We start from the raw sequence: 27,995 nt of genomic DNA on the forward strand, positions 1-27,995 counted from the left end.
TCTTCTTCTTATTTTACTACGTTTTCTTCCTATACTTTTTCTTCCCCCTATTTCTCTTGGAAACTCTTTCTTTCGTCATTGAAGACTTTTGGAATACGCGCGCGTGACTCGCGATATATTCGTGGAAAATGATACTCTTTTCGTTTACTAACCCCCATACCCTTTTTATTACTCTTCCACGATCTTCCCCCAAGGACTCGAAAGGAAAGTTATTAGACTTGGCGTATTTGAAATTAAAACAATGCGAAAAGTTGGGGAAAGATGAGTTATCTGATGATTTCGTTAGGTCAGCGGTTGAAACGCAATTATAACGGGAATTCATTGAACGTTCGAATTGGAACGTTCAAAATTGCGATTAACGATAGAGAGGACACTTAATGTATATATCGATATGAATAATTCCGATCGGTTAAAATTCATAGAGAGGGAGAGAGAGAGAGAGAAAATAAGAATTCAGCAAGGGTTCGCCAAAACGAGGAAGAATATTTTACCAAAGGGGTGGGTAATTATCCTCGGGGTGATTAACGATGAAAATGAAAACGTAAAAAGGAAACTTTCAAACTCGCCAAGATCCGACACTAGTTCGTCCGAAGTACAACCTACCACCACCTTATTCTACCCCAACCCACTTCTGCTAATTTCGTGGCAAGAACGGAGAAGAAAACTGGCCGAAACGTTGAAGGGGTGGAGGGAGATGGCACCCCGTCGTCTTGTCTGTGAGAGGAACACACAGGCTTCCCTATGAACCGTTAATTTACCTCCGTGAAAATAAACCACAAGGGAATACACCGAGAAACTTTACTCTCCTCTCCTCTTCTCTCCTCTCCTTTTCATGCCTCTTCTTTTCTCCTCCTTTTCATTCTAGTGTATATTTCGCTTTAACACCGGCGTGCGAATTTCTGACTTCCAAGTGAAACTTTCGCTCACGTTGTCTCTCTCTTTCTCAACCCTCTTATTTTAGCATCCGTCGTCGCGTAGAGATGATCAAATAACACACCCTCCCTCCCGTCCTTCTCCTGTTACTTTTAAGAAAATATATCTTGTTTTTTAGTTTACTTAATTTTTTTTTCTTTTTTCTTTTTTTTATTTCGATTTACGCACAATGTGTACAAATGATAGACAAAACATTAGAGTCTTGTTGTTTTTGTTCTATTTGATTATACTTTTATAAATCGTTATCGACGTTTCAAATTCAATTCGAGCAACTCAGTAAAGTTTCTCCTAAATGCGTCCTTGTAGTTTGGGAAAGTTTCGCCAACTTTGCGTTACACGCTCGATATCTACGTGGAATATCGACTTAGTATACGTGTACGAGTTTCCATGGTTAATCGTTCGGTGATATCGGGTTGTAGTTTGGCCTTTCGATTCGAACCAAAATTTAGAAATATCAAAACCATACATTTTTCAATGGTTTTCAATTTTTTTGATATTTTCTGATATTTTCCAAGTTGTTTTGCTGCAATTAGCATTCAACAGCGCCTTCATTTTGTTGTCATCGATTGGAAGGACCTTATGTATGCAAAATTTATTGCACAGATATTTAAGTATTATTTTTTATAAAAAGTATACGATGTAGAGTATCTATAAACGAAGAAAATAATATTCCTAACATAAAGGATCGAAGATAAGAATAAATATTCCTTTATTGAGGTATCATCATGAAGAGTTGCTATCGTTTATTGACCAAACCCAAGTATTCGTTTAATGTACACTTATTCAGAATACCCACAGGGGTTTATGCCGAAGAACGCTTATCTGACCAACAAGAGTTTCATTTCGAGAAACGCAAACATCCCATAATTAAGCGGATCCGGTCAACACAGGCTGAAGGTAGAAGAATTACTCATAATTTCGGAGCGAATTAATATTTAGGCACACATTCATGTATACGTAAAAACAACAAAATTATCTTAACACATTGGTAAATATAAATAATATAATAAAGAAATTATATACTTGTTGAACTATCACATAATGTGTTTGAATGTTCAGTTAGAAAAATTATGTTGAATCCTAAAGTTCATTTAAAAAATCACATTGAATTGGTTTTGGTAATTTTGGTGTTAGTGGTAACCCGTTGTTTTATCATTTACAGGAAATACTGAAACATGAAACATATCTTTGCCGCTAATATTTTCGATGAAATGTTGATTAAAGTTTATGATATCGAAAACGGATCAGTAATAATCGATATTACCTTCTGATAAAGAATTTCCGAGGACTTTGGTGTTTAATAAGTTTCGGTAAACCCAAGATTTTAATCGAGTGTGCAGATAAAAGGCATGCCAAGGAACGGACGTTTAATCTAATCTTTGATCACGTCTTCGATAGATTTTCTTAATCCGGTTCGCCGTACTTGGAAATATTGGGAGGTAAAATGGAAGATAACGATGAAATTCTCATGTTTTATATAAAGTTTCCTCAAAGAACTGCTTAGTACGAAGCTTTAAAGGAACATTTCTATTCTTTATTTTCTAATCTTTGCGTGAAATATCCTAAATCAAAAAAAGAAAGAAAAAACAAGAAAAATAGAAATATTAATCGGATTGATAATCGTAATACAAAATTCAGACAGAACAGAAATCGTCAAACTTCTCAAAAGTTTGTAATTTACTCAGAAGTATGGTCGACTGCACAATTACTCTCCGAAGTAACGTAGTAGGAATTTCAGTTAGCCTCTCATATATTGACTCTTACTTATTGACTCAATAATAATCGCAGGACTTCATCGGGAAACCAACATCAAATGACGGCAAAGGGAATTGTATCCATCCGTAACAGTTCGATCTGCAGTTCGTCTATCAATAAAGCTAGAAGTGAAATCAACTTGGGATATAAACGATAGTTGTAGATCTTATTGTTGGTACAATATTTACTCTCTCTTGACTAATTGCTTGTCTCTCTGTCTCTCTCTCTCTCTCTCTTTCTCTTTGACGTAGTTTCTATGGTCACTAAATCGGAGAAGACAAAGTGAAAATTATTTTGAAAAACTAATGTTACCCGTTATAAAAAAAGAAAAAACTAACGTTAATTTGAATGGTTCATTACAACGAAGAAATAATTAACAAGGGAGTTGCAGACGAAAAAGGCGTCGAAGCATGTTTGTCGGGAGCACAGTTATAGTACTGGTTGTACCTTAGGTGTGAAACCGCCGTTGTTGTTTACGCGTGTTTACGAATGCAAAGTGTTTGCTAGCATTGTGTGCAGAGCTGCGTGCGGTGCGTGTATACGGAGCATTCAATGGGACCTGGCGTGCGTGTCGCGCGGGCAAGGGAGAAAGAGACAGAGTGTGGAGGAGATGCCTACATGTGCAAGAGAGGGTGTAAGCACACTTGGCAAGGTGCCATTTAGGGGTTGAACCGATGAGAGAGGGAAAGAGAGAAGAAGAGGGTCGGTCGGCCTACCCTTGCCTTTCACAACCCCGTGCCTTCACATGCGGATGTGGAAAAGACGGTGGCTTTCTTCTTCTTCCTTCTTCCATCTTTCTCAACTACCCTTATTCTTTTTATCATTATCTTATTTCTCTGTAAATAGATTTCAAGCTAATGTCCACACTATTCAAAAACTTCTCCCAAATCCGAATGATATCTTTTCTTTTCTTTTCTTTTGTTGTAATGAATTAATTGTTATAACTTTATAGTTTATTAATAATTCTAATCAATTTGTATCTATATCCATTATTATTGAAGTACATTGGCTAACAATTCCGGAACGAACGCATGCGTTTAATAGAAGTTTCGCGAGAAAAAACAGTTTCAGCTGATTTGTAGAGAGAAAGATAGAGAGAGAGAGAGAGAGAGAGGGAATATGAGTACAGTGTCATTGTGCAACCTCAGGGCCGTTGACACATTTTGCTTTTTCGCGAAACGCACGCGTGACATGGCCACAACAAGCGCGCGAAACACGTCTGTAACACGCGCGTCCGTGCGGTTGAAACGGACGCGACAATGAGGTCCGGTCTTATTGATTCGTTAACAATGCGACTGGCATGACGGACAAAAGAACAATGTCGGCCTCTACGTCACTGGTTACTGTCCCTACTTCAGCCCGCTCTACTGGTGGCGGATGTACCGAAGGGAAACATATATACACCGCCATTAAAATATACTATTTCGGTGACGTAACGCCGTAGGAATAATGAGTACGTGGAAAAGTTGCGGACGAGTCGTGTATTCTCTGGTCCTTAAAAATGAAATTAGACTTTTTCTCATCAGCCCCCACCATTATTTTCTCATTATTCTCTTCAATTAAAACAACTAAATGTGAAATTCGATTATGGTTTGTCGATGTATAATCACTGCGAACTAAAATGAAGTTGACGTTTAATCAATCGTTTGATATTAAATCGATCACAGCAAGCTCTGTGTAATTCATGCCTGTAAATTGCACCGGAACGTGATTCGAATTAGTTTTGACAAGAACAACAAAAAATACGAAACTCTCGAAAAGGTTCTCCAGGGGAATTGAATGTATTGGAAATTCACGTCATATTCGATACGCTCGATGAACAATAGGGATAAAGCAATTTTATGATAAAAGCCATGAATCCTTGAAATAATATTCGCTTTGGGATGTCGTTTGGACGTAGACCGCGTCGGTTTGTTACGCATTTCTAAGTCACCCTATAGACGGTGCTTACGTGGCACGGAATTCACCCCTAACAACAGAGGCACCCTAAGCGATAGTATATGCCGGGCCAACGGCGCTGCTACGTTCGAAGCTCATTCACGACATTGATTTTCCTTTTGGAGTCCCTTCGTCTTCATGGCGTCCTTCGCTACTATCCTGAACTTGCGTCACAACGGGGAACGTGTCATTGCCCTCGAAAAATGGCGATCCTCCTTTTTTAGGACGACCAACTACTGATTAGACAAAGCCCCGGGTGAGCCTCGCTTGCGAGAGAAAAGCCTGCCGAGTTGCGATACGCTTTCTCTTTCTCTTTCTCTCTACTCCCACTAGCTAAGTCTGCTTCATATAAGAACCACCCTTCCACTTCTCATCCCTTCGCCATTTCTGCGCCATCACGTACGAAAAGGAGGCAGACTCCCGACTTCTTTGGAAGTTCAGATAAGACGAGAGAGAGTTGCTGTGATGGCTCTAGGTCGAATGTAAAAGAAATCGACTTTTTTTTCTCAAAGTCAAGAGAGATTTTATGAGAACAAAAATATTCCCATAAAGATCGGATTTGTAATAAAGCGTAAGTGTAGAGCAAACAAAATTCTATATTTTCCGTTGTAATCAATTTGGATCAGTCGATTAGCCGATGTTTCAACGAATTAAAAACAGAAAAATACGTGCACGAAATTATTCGAAAATTTATCGAGGAAATTTAAAGCGAGGGAGTGGTGGTATATATGAAGGTTGAATTTCGTGAACTAACAATAAGATAACTACTGTGGCGAAATTGTCAAGGTTCTTGTTAAAATACGACGGCCTAGGCTAAAAGGGGGAAAAAAATAAAAAAGAAACGCGCTTAGTATGTAATATTAATGGCACTATTCGTGTCCATGTCACGTCGCTTTGGTCCCATCTGATTTCCCTTCCTTTTTTTATTTTTCTTACCGTAATCGTTTTCTCTCTTCCCATAACGCGCGATATTATGATTGAGAGATTCTCCTTTATCTACGTACACACCCAAAGCCTATATTTAACGTGAATATTAGAGTCATTCATTCATCAACTCGCCATCGTCGGGAGTGTGTCAAGAATTAATATTTGAATAAAATTGTTCGAGGAAAAGATATGAAAAGAGAGAGAGAGAGAGAGAGAGAGAGAGAGAGAGAGAGAGAGAGAGAGAGAGGGAACGTATAAACCAATTCGAATGAAGATGAAGTACGATTATGTAGATTCTTCTTATAGTGTGTGTCGAACAATTTTAACAAAAAAATTTGTCCAATATTACTCAACCTGGACAAAAATATTTAGATGAAAACTCTTTTTGATAGCCATCTAATTGTTTCTATGTATTTCTGCGAATTAAATAGTGAAAGAGAGAGAAAGAGAGAGGAAGGAAAAGAGATTGCGGCACATAGACGAATAAATATTTTACAGTTCCGTTCCAATTTCCACCCTCGTTCAGGATATTAATTTACCGTATCAAATTTTCGTGTTAATATCGCGCTTAATTTACATTTTATCGTCCAAATATTCATTAAACGTGTGTTATTTAATATCTGGTTGTACAAGGGAGGATATATTGATTGAGATACTAATGATGGAGCGAGTGAGAGAGAAAGGGAGAGAGAATCTCCAGATAGGAACATGAAATACGTCAATCTTTTTTATCGTTCGTTAATTATTCTCGGATGTGATAGGTGAATCGATGATTTCCGTGAGAAGATATAAAATATTAGCAAATGTATGAAGATGATAAATTAGATGAATCAAACGAGTATCTTTGAGAATATTTTCTTGAGAAATGTTCAGAACGGGAATGAGTTTGTAAAATTTATTTTTATTATTATTCTCTTTCTCACTTTTCCTTCTTTATCTCGAACGAATCGATATTAAATGACATTTTGAGGAAAGTAAAAAAAGAAAGTTTGATATTCTCAAGGTATTCTCCTAATCCCTCGTACCTTCGTTTTCAGTTTAATATCTCTTCTATTCGCCGATCGAAGTTATCTCAAACGCTTCTTACGTATACTCCCCCATTATATCTGCCAAATATTCTCATATATCTTCGTCAAGATGAATATTCCCCAGGTAGGTTGCACATAATACTCTCATGCAGGAGCACGCCGTCGTCGTAGGTGTACCCCTTAAATATCCGGAAAGCGTTCGCTCGTGTGCCATCGAAACTTGAAGAGAAATTATCCATTTCGGCGGGCCGATAAATCAGCACTACCATCGCCATCCACCGTAGTAAAATGAAATTTACGGACGTGGATGCGTTTTTCACCGAGCAAGCCTCCCCGAACGAACGAACGAACACTACCCCGTCAAGGTTTCCGCTCTAGTCAGCGTTGGAGAGGAAATACGATTTTTTTTTCATCGCTCAGGTACTACCAGAGGAAAGACTAACCGGGGATGTACAGAAAGAGAGGGGAAAAGAGGGAATGTAAAAAAGAGGCAAGTTAAAAAGAGAGAGAAAGAGAGAGAGAGAGAATGCTCAGCCGAGTCGTCGATGCGAGAAGCCGCGAATCCCCAAAAGGGCTATTCCAATTTAATGTCCGTTAATCGTATTACGTTTTGACTTTGCAGCCACCCCTTTCCCATCCCTATCCCTCATCCCTATACCTCATCCCTATCCCTCATCCTTTTCCTCTCTTCTCCTGCAGCCATCGCTTCTCTCATTTTTTACGAACTCGACCTTCCCTTTCTCTCGTCTCGACTACTACAGTAAAAGAGGTACAGAGTCGAAAGGCAAGCATTTTCTGCTGTAGGAATGTTAATACTTGTTTATCCCCTTCTAATTTAGCACCGAGAATTAAAACCACAATTTCCTCGCTCGCTCGCTCGGATGCTCGATCGTGCATGCGCGCGCTTACGCGAGTAGGTACAGCATGTACCTAATAGAATTTCCATGCAATCACGGGTACTACTACCGACTAGTACCAACTACGTTGTTTGTTTCACGTAAATGCGAACGAACCATCGCCACCTGTCTCCTTCCCTGCTTGCGCTTTTTCAATGTAAGCAAAATACATACATATACATATACATGTACGTGTCTATGTCTCTACTCCCCACATTTTACGAGTTGCTGTAATTTCGGAGGCTCTTCGTGTTCTTCTCGCCCGACGAACGATCGCGAGTACGATCTTAAAGAGCGCACTTTCTAGGTGTTCTCTATCGTGCGACTCTCTACGTGACAAGAATTTCAGTTACGTCGGCCGATCGCGATGAAAACTTTGAAATAAAATGATAAGGCTCTCCTTTTATCATTCTATTTCTATCCTCGTACTCGTAGCAAGAACTCGTCGACATTAACTATATATATATATATATGTAGAACATGTATATCTAAAAGTCTGACTAAAATTCCATCTCTCGACGTTAGAAATAATATCGGAATAAAAAGCCTTTGAATTTCACACAAGACTTGTTTTTCATTAAAATACTTCTTTCTCTCTCTTTCTCTGATGGTAGAGCACGAATGCGCTATCGCGCGCGCATAGAAAGAAAGAAAGAAAGAGAAAGAGAGATATTTGGGAAAATCGTCATCTCTTTGAAAAGTGGTCGGACTTTGGGTTCGCGCGAGCGAGCGCGCAAACAGAGTTGCGCACATATAGGAGTTATCATAAACGGCGGAAGTACGCGAAGCGAGTGTAGAAACGGGCTGGGACCGGCAAAAAATGTGCCGCGGGGGAGTATACAGTGAAGGATAAAGAAACGGCGAAAGAGAGAACGTGAATTTAAAGCTAGGACGACGATGGTGGTAGTAGTTGGACTGTTGACCGTGTATCCGTATTGGTGGTTGTAGCGGTCGTGATGGTAGTGGTACTAGTGGCGATGGTTGTACCAATGCTGGTGCTGGTGGTGGTGGTCGAAAGCTTCGGGGCAGCAGTTTTGGGGTTTGCCCGTCCGTTCGAGCGTCCGTCCACGGTCCGAAGGGCTTTCGAACGAACGTTGCCCGTAGTTTTATAATTATTGTGACGCCCCGGGGGCTTATGAGATCGAGCTTCGTCGGCCATACGGTCTCTCGATATACTTGTATGCACGCGCACGTGTCACTCTCGCACGCTCGTCTCACATCCCATGCACGCGAGAATTTGCAGAGGGACATGAAAGAGAAAGAGAGAGAGAGAGAGAGAGAGAGAGAGAGAGAGAGAGAGAGGGAGTAACTCTACAAGCCTTTATAAACGAAAGTATGTATGTATTTCGCATTTGCAGTATACGTAGGTATATACCAACTGGTATACGTTGTTAGTGAAATTGTGTAGGTCTCTCGGTCTTTTATTTTTTTTTGTTGTTTTTGCCTTACTTCAACGTTTCATGCATTTCTCATTTCATATTTATCCATCTATGTATTCATGCATGTATGTATCTACTCATATCTATCTATCAATCGATCTATGTATTCGTACGCTTGTCTATTTGTTCGTCTATATGTCCAGCCATCCATCTATAGGTAAGTACATATTCCATAACGATGTCGAGACGAGTTATATTCGAAGATACATTGTTTGTCTATCAATTATCTGCTCCTATATGATTTCAAAATAGTTTTATTGAAAGCTCATTTCTCGACTGCTACGTTAGATAACTAATAAGAAGTTTTCAAAAAGCAATTTGGGATAGGTCAGAGAAAAGAATAAGCTTTCGCTTCGATAAATTTTCATTTAAAAGTTCCTACGTTGAGAAATGAGATATTTTTAAAAAGTTGTATTTTTTTTTTTTTATAGAAAGATCTAAATTTTTCCGCTTGCGTACAAACGAGAAAGGAGTTATATTATTAGCGGGGTGGTGGTACGAGGTTAATACCTTGCTTCTATTCGTTGTAACGTTCCGAACGAGGTGGGAGAGGTCGCAGATTATCACACGATAACCACGATCGAATTGCTTTTCGATAAGCCTGCTTCGTGAAAATATTTTCTCGCGTAAAAGCCTAATGTCGAAGAGTTTTCATATAACCTCAGCAAGCAAGAAGGATCGTTCGACACTCACCGAAGAGTATTAGATTTTCCATTACACGATAAACATACAGTCGTATTCCATCGTAACGAGTTTTGTAGTGCATTATGGCCGCCAGTATATCGGTCGCAGGAAAAATGGGTGAGAGACCGAGGGAAAAAGAGAAAGGGGGTTGACGGGAGGGTGTGGGCAGGAAAGGGCGGAGTCAGAGGCTGGTGCAGCAAAACGCCCTGTAAAACTCTTCGTTACGATTACGAGGTGGTCGTTGCTATGCCCGTCATCCGGCAACGGTCACGTTTCTACTAGGACGGATACGATGTGGATTATTAAACTTGTACCGTAGACTGGAGGATGGTTTATGGATTTTCGATGCTCGACACGGCACCGTGAAAATCTTGAAAGTGGATCGCGTGTCTCTTATCGATTACATAAATACATTAGCGCGACACGGTATTATACGCAATCCGAAAAGGAGTCAAGATCAAAGTTTTTTCTCTTTATCAAAATTATATAGAGAATAGGAAATAAAAATCAAATGATTCAAGAAAATAAGTGTCTGCCAAAAAGATGTCCCAAATGATCCCGGAATTTGTCGAATTCGATTCATTCGAGTCGAACGAAACACGGCGCGAATTTTTCGTCGGAATACACAAAAGGTGAAAGGAGAGGGAGCGCGGGAGGGAAATAGCCAAAATAAAAAGAAAAAATGTTGGTGTTATGATTATGACGTGGTCGTTGCGATGGCATACCACCGCTGGCGGCAATGGTCACACGAAGTGGTGCCGCTGGATACAGCAGTAATGGATTATTAAATTTCTAACGTAGTACCGTGGCACATGGCTGTAACGTTCGGCCCCTGTAAAGCCACAGAAGTGTCGTTTCCTTCCTAATGGCTTGCGCGGACTTCTCGCGAAGTACATTGCAACGGCGGTTACCATTATTAATAACATCATTATCATCGTTGAGGATGCGTAGCGTTACGACCTTTGTGTGTTTCGACTTCTCTTTTTCTCCCTATCTTCCCCCTCGGTAGTTGCAGGTATATTGTTCTCCATGAAGACGATACCATCTTCTCTAGTCGGTAAAGCTACATTTTTTCGTTTACTTCCCCCGTACGACGAGAGAAGTGTCCGCCGGTTATGGAAAAAGTCCACCGACAACAACTTTTTCCAAGAGACCCTTCTTCTATGTCACGTAGCTAATTACTTTTTGTCTTTGTCTTTTTTTTCTCTCTCTCTCTCTCTTTTCCTACCATGGAACGTTCAGTTTTTGAATTTTATAGGTTGGACGGATATTTTATATTATGATCAAAATAGTTATTATTTTATATTACGTTTTACCTTCTCCCGACCAACCCCCCACCGCGATACGAGTAACATACAAAATTTCATTTGAAAAATTTAAAATACGTATTCTATGAATATCGAAGCGGAACATATAAGTTCCTTCTTCTAAGTGTATAAAAGCCGAATATTAAAAACAATCTGGCCGTTCCGCGAAATGATCAAACTGATCATTATTCGTGCGTTAGCAGGTTACAGCGTGAGGCGCATAATATATCGCGACATGGGTAGAAAATAGCGTCATTCGCCAGTGAAATAAAGCCGTATAACCAGAGATATAGACAGACAGACAGAGAAGGAAATAGAAATCCTATAAATATAACGCAATAACCAGAGCGAATTGAATCCGCTGACAATATCCGTGAGGATGTTATCGAATCTGTGCTTGGTGTTGTGCGACAAGGTGTTGCAGTCGCGTCAAGCCAAGTCAATGCGAAAACGACGAACCTACGAAGCGGTTCGTGCCGTTAAATCGTCCATTTTTACGAGCGAAAGTAAATCAGTTCAAAGACACGCAGCCATTAAATTCGAAACAGGATTCGGATTGTTGAAGGTTCGTGGAACCTGCGATGGCTGTTGTAACTATCGTCGCGAATACAATTTTAGTTATATCGAAAGCTAGAGTTTTTGTTAACAATGTTGCAGCTGGTTAGAGCAAAGCAAAGTTTTTGAAAAATCTTTAGCACTTTAGTAACGATTCATAAATGTTAATTATTGAAAATAATAAATAATTTTGAGTATACGTTATAAATATTAGAAAATTATATATAGAGTACTCAATAATGGATCTCGTCTTAGAATCACCGTTAGCGAAACATTGAAGTCATCGTAGATGAAAGGAGGACGATGGAAAGAAGATTTAAGGGTGAGAAGAACAGTAGCATGACTGTAGAGGAGAAGAGGAGTCCTGTTAAGCCACCTACTACCATTGCCCGTTGGTTATTCGATAACACACAGAACGACGAGCTTTACGGGTCTGTGGAACATGTCAAATCAGGATGGGTAATGCACGAATGTAAAGGTTTATGGCCAATATGGAGTATTTACGGTTGACGGGCAAAAGCTGTCGTATGGAAGCCGATAGAAGGGAACCTATACTGAAGAAGAAAAAGATCCTATACATCTCTCTTCTTCTTTCGTTTACTTTCTTCGCTTTTCCAACCATTTCTTTCTCTCTCTTCTGTTTCTTTTTCCTTTCTTTTCCCTTTTCTCAACGTCTTGAAAGGTCTTTACCGTTGAAAGCGCCTTCCTCTGGACGAGTAAGAATATCGGAAGTACGAGAGCCAAGCAAGAGTCGAGAAAGAAGAAGGCGAAGTCCTTTGCCGTTTTCGCGAGGCCCTTTCTAGCAAGACCGGTAATCGCATTAATATAAGAACGGTAAATCTTTCCTTTCCCAACCACAATAGTCTACCCTTCCTTCGTCGTTCGGTGGTCTAAGTCATGCGAACAAAAGGATTCAACTTCCTTCCTTGGATACCGAAACGTTCGCGATTTACATTCTTAAAGAGACAACGATAAGGATCTTTCCTAGTTATCGATGCAACTTTTACACTTTTTTTTCAAATTATTTCATTTGCGTAATTAAATCTCTTTTTTAAATTAAACTTCACGCGATTATTAATTTTCAAATAAGACGTATCATGCGATACTTATCGAATTTACAAGCATAGCGTGACTCTAACAAGTAACAATTGTGATGTTCGATCGTCGAGATATACCCTAATGCAATAAAATAGAAAGTATCACACTCACGCGATTCGTTATTTGCGTTTTCCACTTTTGTACGTGTAATTTTCATCGATAACAACTATCATCGTTCATCGATGCTTATTGTTTTTCGTTTAACAATATGATTGGTATGTGTCGGTAAAGTTAAATACGTATATATATATTCCAGTATGAAATCTGTGTAACTATGGAGTTAGAGTGTAAGTTCTTATTAGAAAATAGTTCTCCTCTCCCCATTCTCTTTCCCCCGCCGCGGACGTTTCATATCGGCGACGTTAAATCAAAGCGAACAACCTACCGCGAAGATCGTCGGAAATCCAGAGACGGCGGGTAACTTGAATGCAGACACGCGAAATCTAGACGGTAAATCACCAGGAGTCTCGTCGAGCTCCTGTCGGAGAGATCCCGCTACTTGCTCGTCCTACGAAGCATTTATTAATCGCTCAGCTCCTAAATCCCGTGGCGCAGCTGGCCTCGAAATGTTTGTACCTACGTATTGCAAAGTAAAGCGCACAGTAGAGGGAACCTAGAGGGGACGTTGAGGGGACATAGAGGGGGCGTACAGGGGGCGTAGAGGGGACGTACAGTCCTCTGGGAGAGGATTAGGTCGGACATATTGAGAGCTTCCAACTCCCTCTTTCTCTCTACTCCACCCACCACCCACCCACCATCGCACCACCACAACTACCATTGAGCTTCGAGGTGAACGTGGAGCTGCTGCTGGTCCTGCAGTGCGAACAACCTAATAAGGTTTTGTTTTTTTATTTCTTTTCTTTTCTTTTCTTTTCTTTTCTTTTCTTTTCTTCCTACTTTATCTCCTTTACTTCTTCTTCTTCTTCTTTTTGTCGCTGTGAAAACATTAATATCAAACCTTCATTTTTTTTTCATCCCTTACTCCCGCCGCTTTTCATATATTACATTTCGCTGTTCATGCGTTTAATGAAAGACAAATGAAATAATGAAATAATCAAGTGGAAAGGAATATATATTCCAGAAGTTGGATAAAAATTGAAATATTCTGTTTGTGAGAGAAATTTGGAAAAAAAAACAAGAAATTGATAAAAAAGAAAAAAAATAGGAAATCGTTATACAATTCATGACGAAACTGATTCATACAGATCGTACGTGCAATGAAGTTGCTTGTGAAATTGGTGATTGGCAAAAAAAAAGAGATAGCGAGATATAGGTGCACGTATACAAAAAGGGAGAGAGAGAGAGAGAGAGAGATATGCAGCTGTAAAAAATTCGAGCTGTATTTCGAATGATCGAGATAACAGTTCTAAAACGCAGTCGATTTCGAACGCGTCGGCACAATACAGACAGATGACGGTGGAATATCCCCCTCGATGGTATTGCTGACGGGATGTACGAGTCAATAATTTCCTCACTCTAGCATTTTATGAGGGAGTATTATATGGGCGCTGGTTATCGATGATTAATCTCGGTGCTGTCACTTGCAAACCCAGGATTCGCGTCTCGAATGTATCGGCGCTTATTCGTCTACGCTACCAATTCCATCCTTTCATACAGATCGCATTCCTTTCGCATCATCGATGATTCTAATGCATTAAAGGGTCGCCTCGATTATTCGTCGATTTTTCAAATAGTCTTTTAGAAAAATAAAGACACAAGAAATAAGGGGTTGGGGTAAAATTTAATGCGATGTTATAGTTTTGTAAAAAAAAAGGGAGCTTAAGGATGCACGTCGAAATGCCTATTGGAAGGCCTTTAAACGGTTTAAAGGAACGCGAAAGTTACGTAACGCGTCTCCCGGGAATGACTGAGCTCTACACAGTACAGAGTAGCACGGAGTAACAAAGCAACACGTTCCATCTTTCACGAAAAAGGGGCTAGAGTAATGGTGGATTGCAATATTATTACAAGTTAATGCATAGAATCGTTCCCTCTCTAACGTTTTCGCTTCTACTTCGTTCAACGTTCTTCATACTTTGCGTAGAACCACGCGAACCACACAAATATACCTTGAAAGCTCTGTTTGAGGAGAAAAAGACCAAAAGAAAGGGTGGGAGAGAAAGGGAGAGAAAGGAGAGGAAGAAAAAGCGAACCAGGGTGCTTTTGCCATTGTCCGTGGTGTTACTTCGTCCTGCGACCCTCTTCCTCCTCGCACTCCTGCGGGACCCTCGAGGCTTGCCTCCGAATAATATTTCGTTCCATTATTCATAAACATTTTATAATCTTCTTAGCACAGTGAATTATTGCCGTTCGCGCAATTGAAATAATGCGGATTCGTGGTCCATGCTAGAAGTCTTTTTCCCTTTCTTTCATTCTTTCATTCTTTCTTTTAGCGCGAGCTTTTTTACTAACGTGAGTATGTGAAAAAGTATAAAGAAAATGAGAAAGAGAGAGAGAAAGACAGAGAAAGGGAAAGAGGGGTAGGACGAAGGCAGTAAGGAATTGCACGACAACGAGAATAGAACGAGTTCGTTCGTTGAAGTGGCGTTGAAATGTTTCGAACCGAGGGAAAAATAATTGGACGAAGAGCCTTGTCGTTACTTGCCAAGGGAATGTAGAGCGTTACTACGACGACGACGACGACGACGACGACGACGACGACGAAGACGACGATGAGAAGGAGGACGATGAGAGGTGGGGAGGGCCTTGTGGAGGAGGAGGAAAACCTCTTTCTACCATCTTTGTATCCAAGGACTTACCATTCCTTTCTTAAACTCCTCGTTACCGAGAAGTCTTCCGCCACCTTTCGAACTTCCTGGCAAAGGTATGTAACGCTTCTCGTACACAGGAAGAAGAACTTTTCTCCCCCATTGCAACAAGGTTTTCATCTAACTTCAAGGTACTACGATTTTACACTGGCATCGAATGAATTTCAAACAATTTCTGCGCTTATCGTAATATTTTCAATGGTTGAGAAAAGATCTTTTAATGAACGACTAATTTTTTTTTTGCGATAGTTTATCTTTGAGAGACCGAGAGAGAGAGAGAGAGAGCGCGAGGAATATTTAATGAAATAAAAATCCAAGAAAGTAGAGGTGAATGATAAGTAGTACTAGATCCCGATGATACAGCTAACCTAAAGCAAGATTATACGATTGAGAAATCGAGTTAAAGGAAAAGTTTGACGGTATAGCTCTCCCCGATGGTTCATTCTCTCTCTCTCTCTCTCTCTCTCTCGTTCATCCCTCATGGCAGAGAGAAAGTTTCCCCTTCGAATAATCCTCCGCGACACCTCTTATTAACGTTAGGTCCATTCGAATCGTGTTCTTAAACTCCTCGTTACCGGCGCTACTTTTACGGGTTCCCTTTCCCAAATCGCTTTATCGAACTGACAAAGTTGGAAACAGGATTGCGAACAACGGGCTTTGGGAATGGCTGTAATTTTGATAGGTCATAATTCTGTCTATCTCTCTCTCTCTCCCATCGTTTGAAACGTTTTATATATAACAAATGAGAGAGTGTAAGAGAAAGTGAGAAGAGACAACTTACTGATCCTGATGCTTAACTAACGGATGATCTGAAATAAGATTTAGGAAAGCGATATCTCCTTAGCGTAGGTAATTTGAAGTTGCGGAAAGGGCGCCGCGTATATAAAGCAGTCACGCGCGCGCGCCAGCCCTTCCCTGATCTCTCTATTACAGTTCGGATTAGCTAGTTATGAAACTCGCCGGCGAAGTGGTGATGAAGCGTGTTCGGAAAGTTTCCATCTGGGTGAGGTTATATGTTCAGGATCGTGGACTCGAGGACGCGAAGCTTTATGCGTATGCGGAGTTGCACGGAATAAGCGATCAAGGTTGTTCCTGGGGGAGGTACCGTGGGGTTAGTTCCGTGTTAATTTCTTCTTGACAGGAGACAGGAGTTGCCTCGATGTTACTACGGTATCCTTTGGCTTTCAACTATTTTCAAAAGACAAACCTCTATAGAACAAAGTTCCAACTACTTTGGCTTCTCTTCTCATACAAGAACACTGTCGGGGACATTAAAGCGATCGGAAATAGTTCTCAAACGAATTTCTAAACGATTCTTAACGTCCTTCGGAGATTTTAATCGTGATTACGAGTACCTAGACGCGTTTACTTTCTCTCTCTCTCTCTCTCTCTCACTCTCTCTTTCTCTATTTGAAGGGCCGCGAATCGTAGTTGTTACCTGTCAAGCGCCCGATCGGCGCCGCGCGTTACGTCACCACCGACTACGAATCAAAATCTTATTAACTGCTGAAAGTGAGTTTCACTTCAAAGTGGAATTTAATTACATTCGCGCCTCTGCCCCGCCCAATCCCATGCCGTACCATACCCTCCTACCCCATGCTCTTTTCCTTCTTTACTACTACTACTCCTCTCTTTTCGTCTTGCTCTTTCCTTTATCCCTACCCAACCCTACCTTCTTTCCTTCCATCTCGCTCTTCTCTCATTTTCTTCGAGTCTTCTATTCCTCGTCGTCAGTTTTTCGCAAACTCCTTGAAAGCACGTCCGACCCGACCGGCATCCCATTACTCGCGGTCTTCATTTTTGAATGAAAATATTTAAATTTCCCTGCCTCGTCCAGCGGAAATTATTGCCCTTCCTGTCCTTTCCGAGTGAGCTTCCTTACCCCCGTCACCATATAAAATCAGCTTCTTCGTACTCTCTTTTCCTCTCCCTCTCTCACTTTAAGTAAAAATCTTTTTTCCTTTATTTCTACAAGTACGCAGGAAAGAGGCTGTTTGGAGGAGCGCGAGCAAATATCCAAATGCCAGACCGATTATACTTTTTTTTCAACTTGCCCGCTGGTAGTCGTTGCTTACTCATCGGTACGACGGTCTAAATGGCTATCCTCTTTCTTTCAACACTCACTTACCAACTCTCTCTCCCTCTCTTTTCTTCTTGCTAGCACCGAGGCAATTGCTTCTTTTGATGTGCGCTTACTCTCTTGCGTTTTTTCCTTACCGGAGCATCTCGTGATTAATTTCGCAGTCTCGGTTTGCTCTTCGTCCTTTGCCAAAAGAGCGGAGAGAAGGTGCACCCTCGAGAATCCTTTTTCTTCTTCTTCATTTTCTTCTTCTTCTTATTCTTATTCTTCTTCTTATTCTTCCTTCACCTTTCTCGTCGTTCGATGGACCTCCAGAAAAACACGTCCGCGGGGAGGGATTATGAGTTTCGCAGCTCATCACCAGTTTGAACGCGCACGAGAAAACGCTTCTCCTTCTTAACGAACTAATAGGAGTGAGAGAGAGAGAGAGAGAGAGAGAGAGAGAGAGAGAGAGAGAGAGAGAGAAATACCAGTTCTTGCGAAATCTTTTCTCGTATTTTAATTTAAAACTTAGACTTTGTAGATAGAGAAAGGTCCTTTTTTTCCTGCAAGAAAACACGAGTCTGACTCGAGCACGCGAGGATGCAACTAATTTGCATCATAGTTGCATTGAAACTGATGTACAATTATTATTGATTAACTTACTATCGATGACGTAGGTTGTACGAATCTTACTCAAATACTAAATGAAATCACAGACAGAGTGTAATGAAATAATAAATAAGAAAAAATAAAAGAAAATATATAAAACTCACCTTTGCTGCTACCGTCTGGACCACGGAGGATGGTGCACTCCTCTATTGTGCCGAAGGCAGCGAACAATTGTCGGACATCGTCTTCAGTTTGTTGCTTGCTGAGCATTCCCACGAACAGCTTTCTGTCTGCGGGTTGTTGGCCGAGTTGTCGAAAGTTAGAGAAAACAGAAAAAAGTACAAAAGAGTGATGTTAGTTACTTTCCAAGCTTGCGTGTAAAAAAAACAGGGGTTGAAGGGGGGTTTGGTTGGTGGGGGGAATAGTAAGGTTAATTGATATCTTTTTGTGCTTTAAAAATAGGCGTCAAAAGAGAATATCTTGCGGCTAACACCGAGAACGACAAAGTTACACGGTTACACCAGCATCCACCATCCTAAGGGGGAAGGAGGTAGGGTAATACAAAATGTAATAAAAACACATCCGTGTTGTGGAAGACACGTAATAATAATAATAATAATAATAATAATTAACGATCTCTAAACCGATGCGTACGTTTACATTAGCTTACAATCGCGGTAAACGTATCCATCTGAGACAGCGTGGAAGGCTGCGTGTGTATTAATGCGTGATAATGATAAACGGTAACATATAATAGTACGAGGAAAATTCAAATTTGATTTAAATTCCTTCCTTTTAATGAAAATCGGCGGTTACCCTGGTAGAGCATACATAATACATATATTACCTCATGATATTCATTTTATCGGCACAAAAGACAGTTCTTCAATTTAATTAGCCATCAGTCAGATTGGAAATGGTAAAAATTGGATGTTAATGATAGAGCCGTTCTGTCAGGGAATTCCGCCTCGTTTCAAATTTGAACGTTCCTGCCGAAAAATGATAATAATTAGATAGAATAATATTAAAATAATAATAATAATAATAATAATTAACGATATAATGTACATATTTAACAATAATATTAAAAATAATAATAATAATATTAATAATAATAATAATTATTATTATTATAATAATTATAAGAATTTATTAACAGTAAAGGAGACAGAAAAATAATCCAATTAACCAATATCAATCTACGACCTACATCACAAGCCGAAGAAATAGGTGGAGAAAAAACGGGGATCGCGTAAAAAACCTGGGGTCGAACATAAAACGTAAAAAAAAAAGTAAAAGAACGTAACTACATATTTACGGCATTCTCGACGATGGCAGCGAGTCGTTGTTTTGTAATGATTTAATTTAATAAAACCTAATATATCGCGTAAGAATGATCATGCGAACGATTTAACTTGGAATCTTCGAGGACGAAATCATCGAGGAGAATGCCGTTATTGGTGCCGAGGCATACCTTTTATATTAGAAGGTTACACTCAACACTCATTACGTGACATTAAAATATTTACGATAATCTGCAGCTATTTCTAAGCTGTATGAAAATAATTATCGAAAATCAGATTCGTATTTTTTCTAAGTTGTTTTGCCCATTATTTATTGCTTGTAGTTTACTTTTGTTTGTTTTTTTTTTCTATCAAATCGCGTATACAATTAGCCTAATTAGATTTTCCGATAGTTCTTTTTATTGGATAATAAAATTTGTCAACAGCCGATCTCTTTCGTAATGTCTTTCGTATCTTGTGATATATAGGGGGGGTGATCACCAGAAGTCAGGATGATTATAATTTATTATTTTTCTTTTTTATCTTCTTTTTTTTTATAATCCAAATCATAGAAAAAGAACTCGTATTCGTTGTTCTTTACTTTGTCCGTAAAATTTAGTTCGTAGCAACATTTTCGCTGAGAATTTTTCAATTAAGCCTATTCGATAGAATACCAACGAATTCCTTTTACCCGTTACACATTCATGACGAATGCCATCCATCGGGATGGTTGTTCGTGAGTCTGACAATTATTAAACGTAAGCGTGGTTTTGTGTGCGTTCGTTCGTTCAAATTTAAAGGAATGCCGATAGTCGAATAGACTTAATTGCCACGACTTCTCTTGATCCAGTACTTGGCTTTCTTCCTATCGATCTGGTGAACCCCCTCGAATGAATTTGGACGTAAAATTTGTAATACGATAGTAAACTAAATTTTGGAATCCGTTGTTTATCGACAATCATCATCTTCTGTTAGATTTTCGTTCAAACAAGATCAACGTGTCTTTAGAAATATCTGCACCTAAACGGTATCCTCTCGGTTTAGAACGTTCTCGACAAAACAGACTGTCGTTGGATGAAGGATGAGTGTAGGATATATGTGTAATATGTGTGTAATATGTGTGTTTTATGTGAGTATGTGTGTGTGAACGAGAGATGTAAAAAAGGAAACCGTAAGAATAAGATTGATTAAGGGGTGAGGGGTGGGTTTGATATGACAGTTTTTAACAGCCATAGGAGTAACGTTGAGTGATCGGATACGGATGAGTGGTGGTAGTAAAAAATTGTTGATAAAGAATCAAATCTAATTACAGTAAGATATATAAATGTAGCTCACATCATAATCAGAAAATATGTACAAAGGTGATAAAAAACACATCGACAACGAACGAGACAACACATCCAACGAGCGAGCCACTATTTTAATGGTCACAGCTGTAAAGAGCAATTATATATAAAGGTATAAGAGACGCATATATACGTATATATTCAATGTATATGCATTATGTTATTATACGTATAGTGTAAATACATAAAATATACATGTATATGTGGCACACGATTAAGGGGGGGTTTGGTAATAGTGAATATGAAGATGATAATGATGATGATGATGGTAGTATCGAGACTTGGAATCGAAAGAGGAGCTTAAAGGAGTACGGTAACATGTAGTACGAACGACCATTGGTTAAAGTACGAAGAAATAGAAAAAGATAAGAGGGGAGGAAAAAGTTTTTATCGTCGCCGTACGATCGGAAAGAGAAGAAGCACGAGAGAGAGAGAGAGAGAGAGAGAGAGAGAGAGAGAGAGAGAGAGAGTGAGGGGAAGATAAAAAGAGAGAGGGAAAAGAGATAAAGGAAGGAAAATTATCTTGAAAAAACGTAAGTCTCATTTTGCAAACTATATTTTATGCTTATTCTAACCATTATTCGCGTGGTTATTCGCGTTAATTCATACAGCGACGAGGGGAATTTATGGCATTCTAAAAGCGTTCACTCACGTCGCGTCGTAACAAGACTTTAATAGTGTGATAACGAGTGTGCGTAATACAAAAAAGGAGAAAAGAAACAGACGACAAGTTTACGGCTACAGGTATCAGTCACGCACGTGGGTTTACGTACAACACACTGTCCATAATACCTTTTCTTCTATAATGATGTCTATCGTGCTGGATGAAACAAGTAAGAGAGAGAGAGAGAGAGAGAGAGAGAGAAAGGAATATGGCAATGGACGGTGCGTGAGAGCGGGAAGATGTAGTACGGGGGGGGGGGATTCCAGATTGCAACGCGATATCGAAGTTGGAAGCGCGTTCAGGTGTGATCAATAAAAAAGAAGAAGAAGAAGAAAAAAAAGTAAAATAGAAGAAGGATGAGGGAGGATATTGCGAAAAAAAGAAAAGGACGAGGAGAAAGACGGAAGAGCGAACGGGATCGGAAGTATGGTCGATTCGATTCTTGGTCAATAATTTGGAAAGCTGATTAGGAAGAATCGATTTACTTTATGCTGACGCTGAAGGGTCTTTCTCGTCAGACGGCTCACCAATGGATTTAGCCAAAAAGGAGGATCTCTCTCTACTATTTCCTTGCGACAAATTTTTCCGTGCGGCGTTTGCAATTTGGATTCTGCCTCTTTCGAGGATGGATATATATCTCTAACGCATATATCGGTTGGATGTATGTCGGGAAATAGGATCGTTCGTGGCTGAAGCAGAAAGGAAAGACATGTGGTGTAAGAAAGGGGGAAGAGAGAGAGATAGAGATAGAGAAAGATAGAGAAGGTGGTAGGTAGGGGCTGGGAGAGAGGATCTGTAAAAGGAAGGGCGAAAAATGTGGTGGGTCGAACACTAGCGAGCAGCAAAATGAACTTTGCAGCGGGCTCTGTGCTAGGCTGAATCAGCGGTGATGGCGCGACGAAGTTAAGGAAGATTCGCTTCTCGCTTTTCGTTCACTTTTTTTTTCTTTCTCTTTTCAGAAGAGAGAAGGGGACTCTCTCTTTCTGCCGATTTGCGGAGAAGAAGAATAGAGGTACTGGAAGGAAGCTAGCTATCTCCTGGAAGTCGAAGTTACCTTCAGCGGCTGCCACCGGTGCCTCCTACTTCCAGAAGATGGCACAGGCGCTCCCGTCGTCCATCATGCACTCTGGAATACAGAACAGAATAAAGAAATGGCATTGGGCCGAACAAATTTATACGATTCTTCTTCATTCGTTCGTTCGTTCGTTCGTTCGTTCTCTCGTTCGCTCGTTCTTTCGTTCTTTCGTTCTTTCTTTCGTTCTTTCGTACTTTTGTACTTTTTATTCCCCGACGCAGTTGCATCAGGGACGCGCAACCCGGTACTTTGGTTCTTCCGCTATTAGATTATTCAAATGTATGATATATTAAGAAATACAAGTATATGTTTTCTAGAATATTAAATAAACAATTCACAATTATTCATATTTCTTTCTATCATCGTAATGTATAATACAATCAAAATATAAAACCTTTTGTTTCTTAACGCTTCTTCGTCAAAAAGTTGAAGAATTATTACCGAAAAAAGATGGAGTAAGAAACCTCAAGAATATGAATAAAAAATAGAGAGTCCTGATAAACTCTCTCATCCCTTTCATTATTGTACCTCGATATCGAGGGTCGCAACTTCCTTCGTCGGTATACCGCATCCTGCGCGTGAATGAGCTTAATGACCCGTTCTCGCGGAGGTTATGGAGATGTAAAATTGGTGAACCGAGTTAAAGGTCGTCGTCGTCGTCGTCGTCGTCGTCATAGTCGTTGTCGTAGTAGTAGTAGTAGTATTAGTAGTAGTAGTAGTTGTAGTCGCGGATGTTAGATGCGAGAGCTCATTCCATGAGGTTCCTTCTACCGACTCGCGCCTTCCAACCAAGCTGCTCTAGGGCACATTTAAGGATTTGTCTCGGGAAATTAGATTCTCGCCTGACTTGCAGCCTCGTTGCATCTCCGCTTTCTCTGGATTCTTCCTCATACTTCATGTCCCATCCGCCAGCCCACATCATTTTACCCCTTCTCCGTTAACTTCTCCAGCAGCTTTTCCACAGGGTCGTCCCTTAAACCGTCCACCAACCACCAACCACCACCACCACCACCACCACCACCACCACCACCACCACCAGCACTACCACCCCTTTAACCGTCCTCACCGCCATTCCTTACAAGCGAAGATTCTCCTTCCGTTAGCCTCGGGTACTTTTCAGCGAACCATTCGTTCCTTCTCATTGTCGCGTCAGGACACCGTGGGGACCCAAGAATTGAAGCTTTGTCGCTTTAGAGCTGACTGTTAACGTTCCACTCTCAAAGACTTTCTTTCTGATGGTCTTGTTGAGTCGACTGAGAAATTAACCTTCTACGAAGAATTTATCTTCTTACGAATTGGACGACGAATAAAGAAAGTATTGTATTTCATTCGTGTATCAAGAACTTCGTATTCAATCTTATTGTTCTTTGTGGTTTCTGTGAATGAATGAATCGTGTCAGGATTTATATTTAATAAAACGAATCAAATTTTTGACCTCTCTCTTTTCTTAATTAATAATAAAAAAACATTGCGTATAATATTTTACAATTTTAGTATGTTAAAATTATTTTACATTGTTATAAGGTTAAAAATATGGATTTTTCAAAAATACACCAAAGATATTTCCATCGATCGTGTAAGAGAAATTTACGTCACATTGGCTAACCCAAAGTTAGCTTACCAGCAATGAAGGTACCAGCCAAGGCTCCTGATATCTCAGGATACGTTTATCTCTACAAAGGTAGTAAGACGAGTGATGGCGATGGAGGTAAGGTGGCTCGCCGAGGGATCGAAACTTATCTACTTGTTCAACTAGCTTCGGTACAGCTCCCACTTCACCCTTATCCAGTTGGAGAACTCCAGCCCGGCCAGACTTCAACCAACTTTCACGTGAGATACGTATTTCTCAAATCTGTTTCTCTCCGTGTAGACTTAATTCCATTTACTTCTCAAGACTCCTGCGAAAAATCGCTTCAATAAAAGTGTCACTTTCACGGTACGAACTTTCATACTTCATTTTTATTTTTTTCTTTCCTATACAAATTTCCCAGCCGTTTTTTTTACGTTAATTAAAACCACGATGCTGTATACTGAATCGCATGAAACTAAATAATAATAGTCTGTCATGTTCCCAGAGGAATATCAATTAAGAACGTTGTCTTACGATTAGTAACATCTCACGTGCTGACTAATAATAATCGCGGATCTCCTAAGCTAATCGTATCTAATGCCAGGGGACAAATTAGACATTCAACATTGGTAGTAGGATCTCAAACTTTGACCCTTGATGCCAGAGACACACAGCGGATGTGAATTCTCACCCCTTGCCGATTAGAAATGTCGTGGAAAGGAGACGTTGACGACGAGACACGGAACTTGGAAGAGAAACCCGTTAAGGTGTAGGCAGAAACCGTGCCGAGATAGAGAAAGAGGGAATGGAAGGAGAAGGGAGGAGGGAGTAGGGATAAGGAGGAAGGAAGAAGGGAGAAGGGAGAAGGGAGATTCTGAAACCATCTTGGGTGATAGAACGTGGCAAAGGCAAGAGACGAATCCTGGTTTAGGAAATATCCAGGAGGTTAGGTCGGAGAAAGCGGTTCGTTCGTGTTACTGAAGTTCACTAACCCCCTGATTGAACTTCACGAGTACGTGAGTACAGTGTAGTATCTACGTAGGTATAGTACGTGGCATCTCCCTCAACTGCAACAGCAACAGCAACAGCAACAGCAACAGGAGCAGTAGCGCAGCAGCAGCAGCAGCAACGAGGCATCAGATCACTCAGCCTACATCCGCGTCAAGGCGAGGCTTTGTAAGGCCGTACCGAGCTAGGCGACCGGAGATTACAATGGCATCTCCTCCAGATTAGCATATGAATTACGATCCCCCTGTGCACTTTCCTTCCCTCCTTGTCGGCTTCCCTTCTTCCTTCTATTGCTCTTCCATTCCCTTCTTGTGGAACGTTTGATGCACACGGATTCTTCTTACAGGGGAAAGCATTAGACCCGATGAAAAAAGGTTGAATCTTCTCTATCTACTTGTAACTCGTTCTGCTTTATAATATTTTCAAGTGGACAGATGAGAAGACGTATCTCGGAAATGTTTTCTCCTTTTATGAAGTTAACATTTTATCAAGTTTAACCATCAGACATATTACGAATTTGATGTAACAGTGTAATTTGAATTCGTCGTATTTTGAAGAAATTCAACGGTGAGACACATGAGTCTTTAGAAACCTCCAAAATGTAGGAGCTCGTTGTGAATCATCAGGGTTGTCATGCGGGCTCGTAGTGGAAGACACTAAACTAAGTTCGAAGTTTGAACGTTTCAAGATTATCACCGATGTTCATATATCTTTATAGTTTGTTTCGTTCGTCTCTCTACGTCGGTAATAATGATACTACTAGGATTGTAGAGACCGAATGTTGGGCCGATCGATTTCACTCTCCTGACAAGAAACGTAGGAGGGCGGACCGGGGGTGGGCGGTTCGGTCTATGCAATTTCGAAAGTCACTGAGGGAGGACGTCGCCGTTGTTATTGAATTCGATGGTGTCGATAAAATCGATGCGTTCTAAAAATGTAACGATGTCTCTGGAGGATCGTCGTAATAATGGATGTACGGCGACAAATGTTTGTGTTATATTCAGAGCGCGTTTTTCACAATATTTACGTACCGTCAACAGATTTTTAACCGCGTATTCTACAGTCCGGTGCTATTTGCATCCTAGGGAATGGATATCTGTGTGCATGTGCGTGTGTGTACGTGTGTGTGTTATGTCATTCGTGTATTTTGTAGATTCCAATAGAATTTTGCGAACGATTCGTATACGCTAGGTTGAAGATTACGTATGGATTGCTGAATTGCCCATATATATTCGTTATTAACTTTGCGCATCACGTTCGTATACATCGCTAGAGAGATTGACGTATTCTCTCGTGTCGAATCTGATCCTAGTTAAATGTTATCGACGTTTTCAAATCTCTACAATGTGACGCATCCCTTGTTAACGGTACGTCAGTATTATATAACTATGAACTTTCTTTCAAGGTTCCTTTCGCAACATTTCAAAAACCGGGCGAGCGCTGCTTGTGTCGTGAACAAACACAGAGAGTAGGTCTCATTTACTGAAACTCCAAGCACGACCCCGGGTAGCCCGCTAAAAGCTACCGGGAATTCAATCAGCTTTTACGCAGAAAGCCAAACACATCTGGCTGAGTGCCAGAGATAGGAGAAAATTTGGAGCAATGGTCGACCGAGATGACGAGAACGGAAGAAGGACCGATCCTGAATTGCTAGAAAATTCAATAAAAAAGAAAAAAAAGAATATACGAAGAAAGAAAAATATAATAGATAAAAAGAATCTTCGACGCTAAAAGTCTTTAGGAACGTATTATCCTTTTTCTGGAACACGAAAAATAGACCGCTGAGGCGGACCCAGGGTCGTTCTTAGATTTTCCGAAAGGTTCAATTTCGTTAAACCTGAATGCATAATAATTAAGATAGACAGAATTATTGATCATGTCGTCGAATATTATAAATAAGAATTTATGAAAATATTCAAATTCTATCTACTAGATGAATCGGTCGTTCTCACCTCCGCGGTTTTCACTGTCCGCCGGCTTCACTTGAATAGGACGGTTCATCTGAAACAAAAAGAATTCGTACCAATTAATCATAGCTGCTAGCAAACGGTGTTGAATTTATCAATCTATCTGTTAATACAAGTATCATGGGCTATCAAGAAAATATCCTACATTCTATATTCAGTTACGATTGATAATCTTTCCTCTTCTGACAACAACGAAAAGTTGTACATAAGAGGAGCGACATAAGAGAGAAGAAAAATCTAAAGAAATAAAAGAAGAAGTCCTGTTTCTTGCAGTATTAAGGAGAAAAGAAACGAATTGCTCTAGAAAGCGTGCAACAAAACGGAAGTGTCGTTATTTGTTCAGTAGGAAGTGTCCAGTGGAGGTGTACATTCGTTCCTTCGTCACTTTGCCCTCGCTCAAACACCATCAGAGATGGTGAGAGGTACCTCTGTAGATGACAGGTCCGACTGTCAGGGAATAGGGGTGGTAAAGACGACGACGACGACGAAGGATAAGGAGAAAGATCCTGGTAGACGGTGTGAAAGGGGAAAACGTTGAGATCGAAGACAGATATGGAAGAGAGAGAGAGAGAGAGAGAGATGAGAAGGATAGCGGGACCTTTCGTGGTGGTCCTTTCCGTAGGAATCTTTTGGACCGCAGCATAGATGGTTTGGACTCTGAGAACAAATAACATTGTTTATTTGCCGGACCACCACGCCGTCGCAGCACGCTCTACTTCTCTCATCCAGGGATCCAGATGCATGATTCATGACACAGGGGACAAACCACCGTAACTTCGATATTCTTCGAGAGACCCTCTCACACTCCTTGTGTGTTTCCCGTTTTTCACCCTAGCACACAAACATTCCCTTTTACCGAGGATGCTCCTTCCAATAAGGCGTTATCCTATCAGTCCACTTGGAAATGCTTTCTCCGGCCAATTTTCCTTCCGACGGCGCCCTCCCACATGCACGAACAAAAGGGACTACTTCCTTCTATTTTACCGACACGATTTCTCTAATCTATTTTGATAAAGAATTTCAACTAACTCGATCCTTATTCGATTTTCCGTTCAGTTTTACAAATGAATTCATTTAAGGCTG

At 40.3% G+C, this 27,995-nt stretch overlaps 1 protein-coding gene across 13 annotated transcripts in view; it reads right to left on the minus strand.

Moving 5' to 3' along the window:
• Positions 1-27,995, minus strand: part of LOC106785468 (CUGBP Elav-like family member 4) — a 490,380-nt gene that overhangs the window by 36,489 nt on the left and 425,896 nt on the right. For 10 of the 13 annotated variants that reach the window (XM_014745976.1, XM_014745975.1, XM_014745978.1 and 7 more), the window contains 2 exons: positions 26,898-26,946; positions 18,164-18,289 (listed from right to left, as the gene is read on the minus strand). In XM_014745976.1, the coding sequence (XP_014601462.1) occupies positions 18,164-18,289; positions 26,898-26,946 (175 nt within the window). Of the gene's footprint in view, positions 1-18,163; positions 18,290-22,346; positions 22,419-26,897; positions 26,947-27,995 lie in introns of all 13 variants that reach the window. The other 3 variants (XM_014745979.1, XM_014745981.1, XM_014745980.1) reach the window with 1 other exon arrangement.

Source organism: Polistes canadensis, unplaced genomic scaffold (assembly GCF_001313835.1).
Source record: "Polistes canadensis isolate GaletaPanama2010 unplaced genomic scaffold, ASM131383v1 scaffold_51, whole genome shotgun sequence".
Taxonomy (NCBI): domain Eukaryota; kingdom Metazoa; phylum Arthropoda; class Insecta; order Hymenoptera; family Vespidae; genus Polistes; species Polistes canadensis.